This window comes from Rhamphochromis longiceps, linkage group LG5 (assembly GCF_057381845.1).
Source record: "Rhamphochromis longiceps isolate RC_006_pf linkage group LG5, R_longiceps_female_GT1.1, whole genome shotgun sequence".
NCBI classification, from domain to species: Eukaryota; Metazoa; Chordata; class Actinopteri; order Cichliformes; family Cichlidae; genus Rhamphochromis; species Rhamphochromis longiceps.
The window spans coordinates 5,659,533-5,674,585 of NC_140561.1; the positions used below are offsets into that span (position 1 = coordinate 5,659,533).

General features: G+C 40.9%; 1 protein-coding gene across 3 annotated transcripts; it reads left to right on the forward strand.

Annotated features, from left to right (window-relative positions):
* Positions 1–4,874: 4,874 nt before the first annotated feature.
* cstf1 (cleavage stimulation factor, 3' pre-RNA, subunit 1) lies at positions 4,875–15,015 on the forward strand. Of its 3 annotated transcripts, none has more exons than XM_085405525.1 (6): positions 4,875–4,972; positions 5,297–5,509; positions 6,436–6,713; positions 6,795–6,992; positions 7,083–7,473; positions 14,600–15,015. In XM_085405525.1, exons 2-6 carry the CDS (start codon positions 5,341–5,343, stop codon positions 14,857–14,859), a joined length of 1,296 nt encoding a protein of 431 aa, XP_085261651.1. In that variant the 5' UTR covers positions 4,875–4,972; positions 5,297–5,340; the 3' UTR covers positions 14,860–15,015. The 3 variants fall into 3 exon arrangements, with proteins under 3 accessions (XP_085261651.1, XP_085261654.1, XP_085261652.1); XM_085405528.1 differs by having other exon boundaries at positions 4,924–4,972; positions 5,325–5,509; XM_085405526.1 differs by having other exon boundaries at positions 4,925–4,976.
* Positions 15,016–15,053: the final 38 nt, after the last annotated feature.

Genomic DNA, 15,053 nt, shown 5'->3' on the forward strand with positions numbered 1-15,053 from the left:
CCTGTGGCTACACACCTACCCTTCAAATTCCCACATGTGACTAACAATGCCAAAAGTATGACTCAACGCATGCATCCTTAATTTCTATTATTTTTCATTTGAGATGCATCACTTTTATACATTTATTTATTTATATTTATTTCTGCATTTCGAATAATTAATTTCAGGGTTGGTGACAAAATGCAAAATGCAGGTGGCTTCACACTACTGTACCTATGCTAACAGCAAGAAAATGTCGTTACCATAGCTACGGCACCAGATGATGGAGATGGACACGTACTGCATTTTAAAGGAGCAGTCCAACAAGATGTTAACACAGCCTTCAGTATGCCCACACTCCCTAACAAAGCTGATATGACAGTGGCAGACTACGGACCAGTCATCATTTGGATCCAATCAAACATTTGACCTAACAATAAATGATTTATACTTTTTAACATTAGTATTTATTTACATATATATATTGCCTTAAAATGTTAATGGCAAGCTTATGTGTTCACACTGTGCATGCAAGCATTTACTAGTTCTGCCAGTGCTCTGCAACTGGGCTAACCACAAAAAACATAGGTAAAAGAGAGATGCTAGGAAATTTGCAATTGTGGGTAAAAACAAACTAAATGTGGACAGGTGAGAACAAAAACAGAGTAATGTGTAGTATTTTTAACATCCAGATATCAACAACCTTTTTTTGTATTGTGAATGCTGACAGCACAAACATCTGAATTCACTTCCCACTAAATAATAAGATGCAGCTGATCAGACTAATACATGTGATTTGAATTCATGGTTTTATATTGTTTAAACACTATTGGATGCTGTGATCGGATAAGTCAAACCTGTCCTTTATTAAAGATTGTTCACTTGTCCTCTTTTGTTTCATTCTGTCTTCACTTTACAGTTCTGTATCTTTGGTTAGGTTTAGTTAAAACAATTCAGTATAAAAATGCAAACTAATGTTGTTTTATATGTTTAAGTTGTTCTCAGGCGTCAGATTTTTATGAGTCTACTGGCCAGTTTCACAAAAAGTGACGATGCAGCCCATGTATTTAATTACAGGCCGTGTTGGGCCTTTCATGAATTTGTTACTATGACGATGAATACACACAAGCAAATCGATCCACTGTTAACACAAAACTATTAACTACACATATATTCAGTTTCTCTATTTGTATCTTAATATATATTTAAGCAACCAAAAACATCTCTAATGTTGCCAGTTTGGGCCCCGCCCAGCAGCTACTCAAACATTCTGTTTGCAAGAAGCAGCCAAACAGAACAAAGTTGGCCTTAACAAAGTGGGAGGGAAACTAAAATGGCATGTTTCATAATATATAACATAATATAAACTACATTAAGGCCTGCTATAAGACAGACACTTTTTTTTTTAAATGGGAATCTTATAGACTCCAAGAATAGAAAGATGGAGTTGGAAATTAGCAGAATATGTCCCCTTTAATGAAAATCTTTCTTTAAATGCTTTAATTTTGCTGTCAAATCCTTACTGCTGTTATTCTGAACATGATGTCATCACGTGGGATCAGCCGTGTAATTATCAGATGACATCTGCTGTTAAAAAACAAAGTGTTTTTCTATCATTCCACCGCCACAGACTCTAGCCGGTCTCCAAGGCAACTAGAGGCCAGTCTGCTAAGAGCATGGTTTGTGTCGACATGGCAACAAGACACCTCCTACCACGCATGTTTTCTACAGTCTGCACACTGCCCTGTAGGGCGGAAGCACAGTTTTAGTGCATGGTTTTAAAGCCCCAGTCAGATGAAACAAAATCACAGTGTGTGGATGTGTGCAGGAGTCTGCTGAAAAAAAGTCAGCAGAGGTCTGATGATGTTGATAAATTGTTATTTGGCTGTGTTGCTCAGGTTACTAGGATACAAGGTTGAGTCGAGTTTTACAGCTGATGGTCAGCAGCGACAAGAGACAAACAACATGTTCCTTCTGCTCCTGCTGGCCTCTCAGCTGCCGACGCACAACATAGTTTAAGAGAGATGGTTGTTTGGTGCAATGTAGACTTTTATCCATGTGCGTCCAGCTGCTCTTGGGAGTGTCTGACACATGCTGAGTCACACTGTGGATGTTGGCATAACCACAGTAGTACTAAATACTTCTAGAAACAACATCAGTAACAAAAAATGTTCTTATGCAGCAAAACGTTAAATAGACATTTTCAGCCCCATGTCTTAGTGGTTGTAAACAGCAGATCTGAACAGCAGGTAGGTGGGGCTTTTGTGCTCACAGCATGACCTTTGTGCCTGAGTTGACAATATCAGGGATACCTCCTCTCACAGCATACAGAGAGAGTAAAAAACCATCAGAAAGTGTTTCGATCAGTGTGAAGCTCAGACTTCACTCTGAGCTTTGTTATACATGCACCGATTTCATTATTTCAAGCTCTTGCCATGTTAAATATGAGCATCCACCACTGGAGCGGTATAAGAAATGACAGAAAACAATCAGCTTCCTTCAAAATGTACCCGCACTGCAAGGACTGCAAGGTATTCTGCCTATTTCATCGGTGTTTGATGGGGATCATTCAAAAAAGTCTACCTTTTCCATAGCAGGTTTCCACCATCATCCCTGTAATCTGAATGTATTACAGTGCATTTTGTCTCTTTGTTTTTGGCCAGCACTAGCAGTGATGAACCACATTACAGGAAGTGGTAACTGAGCATTAATGTGTGTGCATCTGTACGTGGGTGGGATTTGCTGCAGGCCTATAACCACTTACGTGTTCATCTTCCCAGTAGCTTAAGCACAGCAGCCTCATGTCCCACTCTTGTCCACAACCAGCTGCCATCACTGACACTTTTCTTTCCCTTTGTGTCTGAGATGGTGCTCTTTTGCGCCCTCTCCTGGATCATGGCTGACAAAAAGTCTTGAACCCATAAATAGAACGTATTTGCATTAAAAGTGTTAGAATTGTGTTAATAATATTATTGTTGTTGTTTTTGTTGTTATGCAGAGGGCGGTCAGGATTAGCCATGATGGATGACCTCTTCTCCACCACAGTTTCAAAGTGTCCAGCCAATCACAGAACCTGCTTTTCTAATCAGTTTATCCAGTTTCCTCGTGTCGCCACCTTTGATGTTGCTCTCCAGCACACCAGCACAAATTAGAGACAGAAAATCTCCTTTCACTGCAAATTTGGAAGAATCTCACCTTCCTTATGAAATACAGCTTGCTCACCCGTCTTGTTGTATAAAACGTGTTGGTGTTCCAGTTCAGCCTGGTGCCTGAGTGGATCATCAGGTACTTGCATCACATCAACATCCTGTCCCAGAATAGAAACAGACATGTTATGAACGTGCTCACCATCTCTCTCTGGTCTTCACTTGCACCTTCAGAAGCAATAAAAGTACTAACTATAACTTTTGATTGGCTTTTAAAATTTTGCTTTGTTTTTTTTTTTGCAATATTTCTTTTTACTTACCAATGTTACTATTGGTAGTAGTGATATTTTCTCCTCTGGTTGCTCCCTTTCTCATACCAAGTCTCTGAATGTCTTCCTTCATTACATCCATTAAACTCTTCTCAGGTCTTCCTGACTCTGCATATGTCCAAACCGTCTCCGTCTTGCTTCTCTAACTTTGCCCCCAGACTGCTCAACCTGAACCTGAGCTGATATACCCAACTCTGCCACCTCCAGCTACACCTCCTGCCCTGCTGTTAGTGTAACTGTCTCCAAACCACACATAACAGCAGCTAATCTTGTGCATATTTCCTTTCAGTCTTGCTGTTATTCCTCTGTCCCAAATCACCTCTGGCACTCGTCTCTACTGACTCGTCTCTGCCTACACTCTCTTCTTCACCTCTCTTGTGTACTGTCTGTTGCTTTGAATGGTAGAAACCAGGTATTTAAACTCATCTAATTTCACTACCTCTACCCTTTGTATGCTCATCTTTCTATCTGTCTCCCCCTCATTCATACACATGTATTCTGTCTTGTTCCTACTGACTTTCAATCCTCTTCTCTCCAGAGCAGCTCCTCAGGCTCTCTTCCACTTGCTCTCACTACAGATCATGATGTCATCTGCAAACATCATAATCCACTGAGACTCCTGCCTGACCTCATCTGTCAACCTGTCCATCAGCACTGCAAACAGTTAGGGGGTGGATCAATCCCTGATATAATCCGACCACACCTTGAAACCATCTGTCACTGTTACCCCGTCTTACTGTCCTAAAATATTTGTGTAATAATTATGTTTCAAATGTATCAATTCTGCAGATGAATTTGTGAAATTCTGCCGTACAAACTGACTTTGAAATGCAAGATTACTGTCAGACTTAAAATGGCCCAATATAAACTCTTTTTTTTTCATTGGCTTCTATCCACAAATGTCTTCTTTGAGAATCCTCACACAAGTCCATCTAAAGCCTATACCATAACTTTCTGATGCAACCCCAACGGGATCTTTGTCTATTAAAAACGGAGTTTGGGGTATATATAACTGTTAATGTATAAGGCATTAGTGAAATGAGAAATATTTTACAATGTGCTCATTTTAATAATTCATAATTCATTTCAATAATTTGCAGGGCACAATGTCAGATATAGTGAACTGACAAACTTAATTTTCAACATCTTTTCAATACATTACTTTATATGTTCTTTTTTATTTAACGTATTCTAATCAGCATTACCTTCATTTGGTTTCAGGGGTCAATAAACCATTAGCTTAAAAGGATTTCTAACTATGATGTATCAAATTAAACGGCTTTCACTAGCTGAACGTTATTCTATTATCATTTTCATTTGAACAACAAAAAGCAGCATAAAGCGTGGTATTTTGTATCGGAATAGGCCAAAACCTTAGCCAGAGCCCCTGAGCAAGATGGCGGCTCCAGAAACGCGTCGCGCGGATATGACGCTTGTCTGTGCGGTGACGTAGTGCGCATAATACGTATTACGTAACGGACGTTCGGATCAAGAAGCGCACTTGGAACTTTTAAGAGGGTTGGTATGTTTTATGTGTTTCAATGTTAAAAACAGATAATTTTTTACAGTTATGTTGTTAAGTAGCATGTGCCGCTTCTTTTGGACAATGCACAGGCTCACGGTTCACAATGGACACATTGTTCTTTTTTAGTTCTGTCATCGCTGTAGCAACAAAGCTAACGTTGTTAGCTGCAAGGCTAACACATTCATTCATTCCTTATAACTGCCACACTGTTAGCATACCTACAGCTAACGGTGTTCGCTAATATTGTGATTTGACATTAACCCAATCCGCTAATATAGACCTGGGGCAGGTTGTTAACATTTTGTTTTCGACTTTAGTTCACACAGTTGTCACGACCCGGTTTAGGTGACAGTGGCCCAACATGTTTCGTCCCAAACCGACTCTGAAGGACCGACAGCACCTGTACAAGCTTATCATCAGCCAGCTGCTCTACGATGGATACACTAGCATCGCCAACAGTCTCATCAATGAGGTGAAGCCACAGAGCGTTGTGTCTCCCTCTGAGCAGCTCATGCAGCTGGCAAAGATAGGTAAGAGTTGAGACCATGTTCTGATCTTGAAAACAGCATCTTGGGGTGGAGGGTGGGGGATACCTAAAAGTATTTTGTGCAATTAAAAGAAACAGCCGACACCGACGTCATAGCTTTTGCTTAATTATAAGACGAGCTGTTTTTGAAGTGAAACAAATAATGCTAATTCTGATTTGCTTGAAGAATGCACTCTTCCACTTCAGTAAGACCTTTGGGATCATCTATCAGTCACACTCTTCTCTGCTCTGCATGCGTTGCTTGTTTGCACTGGTCTTATTTTGATTGATTTGATTGAAAGTGAGAGTCATTAGTGTGTGCCATACTGCAGCACCATTTACAGTTGCAGGACTTTTCCCTTTTGCATCCTCCGAAACACTCATGTGGCATAACCACAGTTTCCAGTTAAGTTAAAACTTTTGCAAAGATATGAAAAGAGGCTGACGTAGTAGACATAGCAGTGTGAAATGCCTCCAAACTGCTGACCCTTTGCTTTTAGCTTCCTCCTAATTTTTCTGCTAGGTTAGCTCCAGTCTGCCACCTCTGACTGACATATACACGAAACATGTGCTAAAAAGTCAGCTGTGTCGTAATGGATGCAGCTCACCCTGGACACTGTCTTTTCCCCTCTGCCCTTAGGACAAAGATTCAGGACTATGAAGCTCAGACCGAACACACTAAAACAGCTTGAAAAAGAAAAACATGACTGATTATAGAGTGACTGACTTTCTTTTAGGGCAGATTTTTCAAGTCTTCTACTGGTGCTACTTTTACTGGCTTTATTTATTCTGTCTATCTAGTTATCTAATCTCCTCTATCTGGGGTTATAATCTCAGATTCTCAGGCCTTTGTAGCAGTTGTTTCATCCACATCTTGGTTTTTGTACTGTATGTCTTCAGATCCTAACTACAACCTATAATCCATTACAGGGATGGAAAATGACGATAGTGCTGTTCAGTATGCGATCGGTCGCTCCGATACTGTAGCCCCGGGTGTTGGCATCGATCTGGAATTTGACGCAGACGTCCAGACCATGTCTCCAGAGGCGTCAGAGTATGAGACCTGCTACGTCACATCTCACAAGGGCCCTTGCCGCGTTGCTACATACAGTCGAGATGGTCAGCTGATCGCTACAGGCTCTGCTGACGCCTCCATCAAGATCCTGGATACTGAGCGCATGCTGGCGAAGAGTGCCATGCCCATTGAGGTGAGGCAGCTCAGACAGCACAGGCATGCTGGATGTTTTTAAGCCAGTGCACTGACATTTTTTCATTTCTACATACATCAGGTGATGATGAATGAGACGGCGCAGCAAAACATGGAGAATCACCCTGTGATTCGGACGCTGTACGACCACGTCGATGAAGTCACCTGCCTTGCCTTCCATCCCACCGAACAGATTCTGGCATCTGGCTCCAGAGATTACACCCTCAAACTGTTTGACTACTCCAAGCCCTCTGCAAAAAGAGCCTTTAAATATATACAGGTCGGACATATTCAAATCCAAAGTGCCAAAGCTGATGTATATAAATGCAAATCTTTGTAATCCAGTTGTCGCCTTTCGATTTACCCACAGGAAGCAGAAATGCTGCGTTCAATCTCCTTCCACCCCTCTGGTGACTTCCTGCTAGTGGGGACGCAGCACCCCACCCTGCGCCTCTATGATGTCAACACTTTCCAGTGCTTCGTGTCTTGCAACCCACTGGACCAGCACACAGACACCATCAGCGGGGTCAGCTACAACCCCACAGCTAATAGCTATGTCACCTGCAGCAAGGACGGCAGCATCAAGCTGTGGGACGGTATCTCTAACCGCTGCGTGACGACCTTTGAGAAGGCACATGATGGAGCGGAGGTGTGCTCCGCCATCTTTTCCAAGAACTCCAAGTACATCCTGTCCAGTGGGAAAGACTCGGTGGTCAAACTTTGGGAGATCTCAACAGGCAGGACTCTGGTCAAGTACACAGGTAGGGAGGATTTGCTGTTATTCTAAACTATGGCAGTTGAAGCATTCACAGTCACAGGTTTGCTGATGCATAACTTACCTATAGTGAGCTACTTGCAACATTTAAAACCTATAAAAAATAAATATTATAACAAGTTTATGGCAAATTCATATTTAAAATTCTAACACTCAAGAATTACATTTATCTAGTGTGCATATTAGCTGTTCATGCTGAGACATATGACCAGAAATATAGTTTATATAAATGTATTGTTTCTGTCACGAGTGTATAGACTATGAAAAGAGAAAAAAATGCAAGAAATAAAGTAAAACAACACAAACTAACCAACTAAAAAAGTCAGCTCTCTGGCTGTTTTAACAAAAGTTTATTTGGCACGTGCCTGTTGTACATCTATACAACATTCAGCATGGATGTCATTTCTGTTTTTAGTCCAGCACAGAAATAAAACTTTAAAAAAAGAACTGAAAGCATCCACACAGCACACACAGCTTCTGACTGAAGCCCAGCTGTTAACACTTTGCTATGTTACTCAGCATCTATATTTCTATATTTCACACACGATTGTGTATCATATTGACACTATTGAACAGAATTTCACATGGATCATGTGTTTGCCGTCCCTGTGTTGTTTTTTTGTAATGATTTTTAATTCTTAGTTTCATAACCGTGCTGTGGATGGAAGCAGTGGCAAAGCTTACTGTTCTCCAGCTGCTGAACAGGTGGTTTGATTAAAAATTCTTATTAGGATTTAAATGACAGAGGTTGGATAGTACTTACAGTAAGGAGCTTAGCTGACGTCAACGTAATTAAAATGCGCTTTCTCCCACATTGTGTGTGTGTGTGTGTGTGTGTGTGTGTGTGTGTGTGTGTGTGTGTGTGTGTGTGTGTGTGTGTGTGTGTGTGTGTGTGTGTGTGAGAAAATCCAAGAGTGTTATGTTTTGCATTTGTCCCTTAAAATTCCTAAATGGATATATGCAGTGTTTCATCTTGATAAGTGTTAGCGTGCCATGCTTGAGTAAAAAGGGTTTTTACTCCTATTTATCAGCTTTTAGGCACTGTTCTGTAACGTCTCCATCAAGCATGATCATAATGCAGTGGTAATAAGGATCCTATTTGTCAGTCAGCACTAGAGGTCGCCTTAGTTTAAAAAAATCACTTATGATGCCATTTTATCCGCCTTTTAATTTTTTTATAATATTGAAACATTTAATAGTGTTTAATTAAACAAATCAGAAGGAAATAATACAGGAAAAAAGAGACGTGGCGCTCAACACTGTAAAAACCAGAGGAATGAGCTGCAGTTACAGGAGAGACACTAAGATGATACAAACATGAGCTGAATGGACTTAAGCTGGGTGTCACTTTGTCACATGGATCCACAATGCTTTGTAAATTTCACGTGTTATTCTACAGTTTTATGACTTGTGTAATGCTGTGAAAGAGACAAAGCACTTATGGTAGCAGTATTGTAGCATGGGAACTATATAATGTTACAGTAGATCCACAGTCAGTGGAAGTGAGCAAGTGTGCATGGACTTTCAAATCAATAAAAATGGCAGTTTTTTAGAAGTGGCGTCTGAAACTCTTAAGCATAAACTCTGTTTACGCTTCCATATGTGCAACAGTTCATGCTGCAACACTGCTATCTGCACACACGACCCTTTATATTTCTACATCTCCTCACTCTACTGTCATTTCTCTCAACGCACTCTGCAGATACCATCTACACGATGTTATAAATATCTAATCTATAGAGGTTTTGCAGGCATGTGACCCCTTATCACTTCCCAACCATTTTAGATGCGTAACATGTCAAGTGAGTAAAAAACCCACTAAACGTCATGGAGATGAGATAAACTATGACAGTTATAAGTAAACAAACAAATGCCACACACTTTATATCATTATGTTATCAACAGTTATACTGGACGAGATCCAACATGGGTGACAGAGTCACTGGACTCTGCCTCTGCAGTCACTGCCTGAACAACTGAACCACGGTCACTGCAAATTTACCTGATGTTTATCATATTAACATATTACCATCTAACATCTGTGACAGTGATACTGAGGCAAGTTGATTGAGGATATCTTCAATTTTCCATCAGTAAGCACTGCTGATTTTACCTTTGTTCACTGCTATTCATGGATGTTACTGAAACTATATATTTATTCTCAAAATGGTCATTTTGTAAAAATGTCAATTAAAACTTCAAGTATTTTTTAAACATTTTTAAGAGATTTAAAAAAAAAAAAGTGCCTTCTTGTAAGTGCTACCAGTGTCGGCATTTCAACAGGAAGTGTGTCAGCGTCCTCGTGGCTTAGTGCTGCTCTCTCTGCTGTGTTATCCTGTTGCTGTGACAGTATAACACCGTCTGTGGTGGGCTGTAACATTCTCCCTCTGATAGAGTCACAGGCTGCATGCAGCTTTATTTGGACACTTTAAAATCATGGAACGTTACAAGCATTCTGCTCCTGATTATTTTCATCAGTCAGGAGAGAGACATTTATGATAAGTTTGTGTGGTTAAGTGCGTTTAGTTGAACGTGCTACAAGCACAGTAAAAAGTGCATGAAGTGCTCCTGGATGTGGTTTATGTTGGTCATGAAAACCATTTCTGTAGCATAGAAATGATCAGTGCTGTCATCAAGGAGTTTTTATCACGAGATAAGTTATGCTTTATTTACATTTTTAAAACCACCAGTATCTGTTTCAAGTAATATTTGGCCATTTCACATTGATCATTTAGAGAATAAATATATAGTTTCAGTAAAGCAGTGAAAAGGAGCTAACAGAGGCAAAAACAGCAGAGCTTACTGATGGAAAATCAAAAAAAATCAAAAATCCTCAGTAACTCACGAGAGAAATGACAAGTACAGTGAGGAGATGTAGAAATAAAAGTGTCATCTATGGATGGTGGTGTAGCAGCATGAGCTGTTCAAGATTGTTTAGTTGACACGTGCATAGTTATACAAGTACAACACACAGTGAAATGTGAAGTGTGTGTGTTATTTATTTTTTCTCTCCTAATCTGCCGTTGTTAATGATTTGAAAGTCCATGCCACACTTGCTCCCTTACAGCCTGTTTAGGTTTGATGCTCTTTGGCTTGTGAAGACTACACTGCCCCCTAGCAGAGCAATGCTGAGTTAATGTTTCTAACTGCAGTGAAGAACTTGTTGTCAGCTGATTGGATTACATTTTACTTTATTGCAATAACCAGGTCATCGTGCCTTCACTGGTTTATTTTCTGTGATGCTACATATTACCTGCTGTTGGGACATCAGTGTGATCGAGGTCCACGCTGTGTTTTAAATATACAGTAGCTTTCAGCTGGCAGTGCTGGATCTCAGTAAAAACAGATTTCATTCCCTACAATCTTCATCACACTGAGTCAGATTATGAGTAATCGTGACTGTTCCGTCTTCAACTGCTGTTCTGATAAATGTTGCAAAAACTCCTGCCAAATCAAGAGCCTGATGACGCTATGTTGGAGGGTCTGCAGACGTGTTGCATTGCCACTTCCTTCCTCCTTTGTAAGAATGATCATAGTTTCAGATTTTTTTGTGAATGTTTATCTGATAAGAAAACCCTTGTGGCGTGCTTTGAGAATTCGGGGGTGGTGGGTGCAGACACAGTGATGTAGTAATGCGTTGTGCTCAAAGACTGGGGGGATTTTTTCAAAATTGTTAATGTGGTTTTGATTCTTTTCTTAAGGAACCTGTGGGCTTCAATGCCCTGCTTATTTAACAGTAATTAATAACTATAGATAAATGTGTGGCCTATGCACAGGCTACACATTTAAAAAAAGGGTTACCCAGGAAACCAGAGCTTAATTGTATAATTTAGTCTACTAAGTACTAATTGGAAGGTTTCTGTTCGATCCTTGGACAAGATAATAACCCCAAGTAGTTTTCCGATGCATCCAGTGCTGGATTTAGGTGCAGAAAAACATGCCTGTGTGAATAGTTGTGAATGAGGTGAGTTCAGTTAGACTAGACAAATGCTGTATAAGAAGAAGCAGTCCTAACTACACAGCTGCTCATTCACATGCTGGTAGTTATAGTTTTGCTGTCATATAGCAAGTATATTATCTACAATGCTGCCTGCTAACATTCAGCACTTATGCATTTGATATTAGCAGGGAATCAACAACACTGCCGTGATTGCTCTCTGTGAATGTCCTAAGTCTACAAAAAGGAGAAAATTGGGTAACCTGTATCTCAGTATGAGAGAAAAGTACTGTTATTCTTTGTGAGATTACTCTGCAGGCAAAGTTTGGACAAGTCATCACTGCTGGAGATCTTAGTGTTATAGAGATCACATTGATTTCTACTGGTAACGCTCTAGGTTGGAGATGTGTCTGCATCTGTAATGAGATCTGCAACACACATCATCCCTGCAACTTCTAATCTGACCCATAAACACGCTGTCATTTAGCCTGTGGAGAAGATTTCTCCATCTTTGTGATGTTCTTACGGGTACAGGGACAAACCAATAGCATTCATGCATGCACAAGATTGCAGTGTGGTTCATTTTTAGAGTTATGCAATCACCATTCTTATGGTGGCAAATTAACATACATCAGGCAGCTGTAGGCACACAATCAAATGCTGTACTACACGAATAGTTCCTAAAGTCACCAAGTCATCTCCACGTCCACTTCCATCAGTCACTGGAGACAAGAAGAAGAAAAGTTCCCGGCTGCTCAAAGACAAATAGCAGCTAAGTGAAAGTAAACTTTATTGCCATGTACACAGTGTACACACAGTGCAAATAACAAAACATGCTCAGATGCCAAGATTTACAAATATGAATGCAAAATAAATATGTAATCCATAAACCAACTGGAAAATATAAAATATGCAAAACATTTATGCAACATATAAATTACATTAGAAAAAGTGCAATAAAGAAGAAACAGCTGATTAAGCTGACTATAATGCCTTGCCTTTAGAGATATGACCACGACAGGTGTCAGGTGCGTTCTTCAAGAGCAGTATAAGACTGCCAGTCTGTCGTTTGGATATAGTGTCTGTGCATTAGTGAGTGTTTCTATCAGTCGGTTATTGGAGGGGTGTGGCAGTAAGGAGGATTCTGGTAGGCAGCCTGGTGTTGAGAAGCCTTTCGGCCTTGGGATAAAAGCTGTTGCATAGCCGCTTGTTAACTTTAGCCTTCTCAGGAAGTGTAGTTTCTGCAACAATTTTCTTTGTTGAGGAGATGGTGTTGTTTGTGTGAGACGTCTTCAGTTATATGGACACAGACGAACTTGATCCTCCAACAATCTCAGTTTATGATGAGTGGGTCAGGTCTTCCTGAAATCCAACATTAGCTCTTTAGTTGTGTTATGTCTGTGAAGGTTCTCAGTCACCTTGGCTCAGGCGATTAGAGGATCATCAGGGGGTCCTTTTGTCCCTCTGTGGGGGGTCACTCCCACTAGGTTTATATCTGGGACTCTCCACTATTTGACCTTAGAACTGAAGAAGCTTCTCGGATGAGAGGTGAAACGTCTTCAAGTAACTTAAAGAAGTCCAGACGCCTTTCTTTGCAAGCTCCTTTGACCTTTAGTTGTGTTGACGTTGAGAGATTGTTGTCTGTGCACCAGTTTGACAGCTACTGGCTCATCGGCATCTGCGGAATCATCGTTGTTGCTTATCAGTGCTAACGCAGTCGTGTTAGCAACAAACATGATAATGTGGTTGGTGTTATGTGTTGCTGTGCAGTTGTGAGTCAGCTAAGTGAAGAGCAGAGGAATGGGTACACAGCTCAGTGTGATGATGTTAGAGGTGTTGCAACTCATCTGTACTGCCTTTTTTGTGAATGGCAGTCAATGTGACAGAATCATGGCATTCTGTGTGTTGATCACATAAATAACATGTGTACTTTACAAGCCACAGCTGATATTTTGGTGTATCCGTGCAAGCTTAATTCAGTCAGGGCCACCGTAGTCAGAGGTGATTATTAGAGAGCCGTAAAACCCACTATTCTATGTCCACAGTGGGAAAGCAAAACAGTGAAGTAGTGAGCACAGAACAGAGCAGGCATCATGAAAGGAGGAGCTACGTTTGAGGTGGGTTGCAAAGTGGCTTACGGTTATAGTCTGCGCTTTTGGTTATTATTATGCAAACTGTGTTGTCATCATAGTTTACACAACTTGAGGCAAGCTTGACTTGCTGCTCTCTTCTCCTGTAAAAGATTTAAAAAGCTTGCTGAAAAGTTTTCTCTAACTATTGCAGCTCTATTGCTCCACTTCTGCAGTGAGTCATCGTAGAAACACCTGTAGGATCCAACCTGTTCAGTCTCAACAGTTTAGCGGTTCGCAACCAACCAAAATGATAACAAAACACACCATCCGCCAGCACTCACAGTATCACTTTTGACACTCGCCACATGCATGAGGGCAGTAGCAGTGAGCATAGACTGGCTGGAATCCAGCTCAACTGGCATAAGCTATACAATTTATCAATTACACGTGTTTTATGGTCGCATGTCTCTGAGAGCTGCCTACTCTCAGGAAGGGATGTGCTGTGCATCTAAGAAGATACATACTACAGTGTGTTACACAGATACCACACATGCACAGAGATGCTCATTATTAAAGGCCCAAAGGAAAACCTGTTTGGAATCAGTGTCTGTGATTTTAGGCAGTAATAATATTGTCTATCCTCAGTTCACTTTGTTTCACCATGACATCATTTCACCAATGAGACAGTTTTTTGTTATGTGAAAGTACTGAATTGAAACAGATTCACATCCATCTCTGTTCTAAGGGACAGAAGCTAAAGTGAGCCCAAATATCTTGTTTCTCTGTGAGCGCTTCCTCATCGGTGGTCAGGCTCTGGCTGGCATCTCTCCAACGCTTGACTTATTTTCTGTGTTTGAGTTGGACTGACTATACTTGGATGTTTGTAGAGTAACTCGCTAACACACAATCTGGCCTTCACTGTTATAATTTGAGCACTTTAGTTTTTGGGTATCGGTTGTTAGTACACATGATAGCTGATAAGCATGGGAAGTAAGGACAGCATTTATCAGCTGATATTTACTTGAAAGTACAGTGAAAATGATTACAGCATTTTTTTTAATGCTCAGTTACTTAGACTGACCTGTCGGGCTCATCTGTTGCAGGCGCAGGGCTGAGCGGCCGTCAGATGCACCGTACGCAGGGCGTGTTCAACCACACGGAGGACTATGTGCTGCTGCCTGACGAGCGCACCATCAGCCTCTGCTGCTGGGACTCCCGCACAGCCGAGAGGAAAAACCTGCTGTCTCTGGGTCACAATAACATTGTCCGCTGCATCGTCCACTCACCAACCAACCCGGGCTTCATGACCTGCAGTGATGACTTCAGGGCCCGTTTCTGGTACCGCCGCACAACCACAGACTGAGCCACAGGAGGATGTCTGACTCTTGTGAAGCCTTCCCTGACCTCAGCAAACACTCAGTCTTCTTCAATCATTTTCAGTTCAATGGAAAGAGGACAGTGGAATCAGAGAGACAGTACTTAGGAGGAAAAATCAGTCATGTGGTTTTCTTTTTTATGACCTATTAAAGAGTGTAGAAACTTCAGTGGTAACACTCT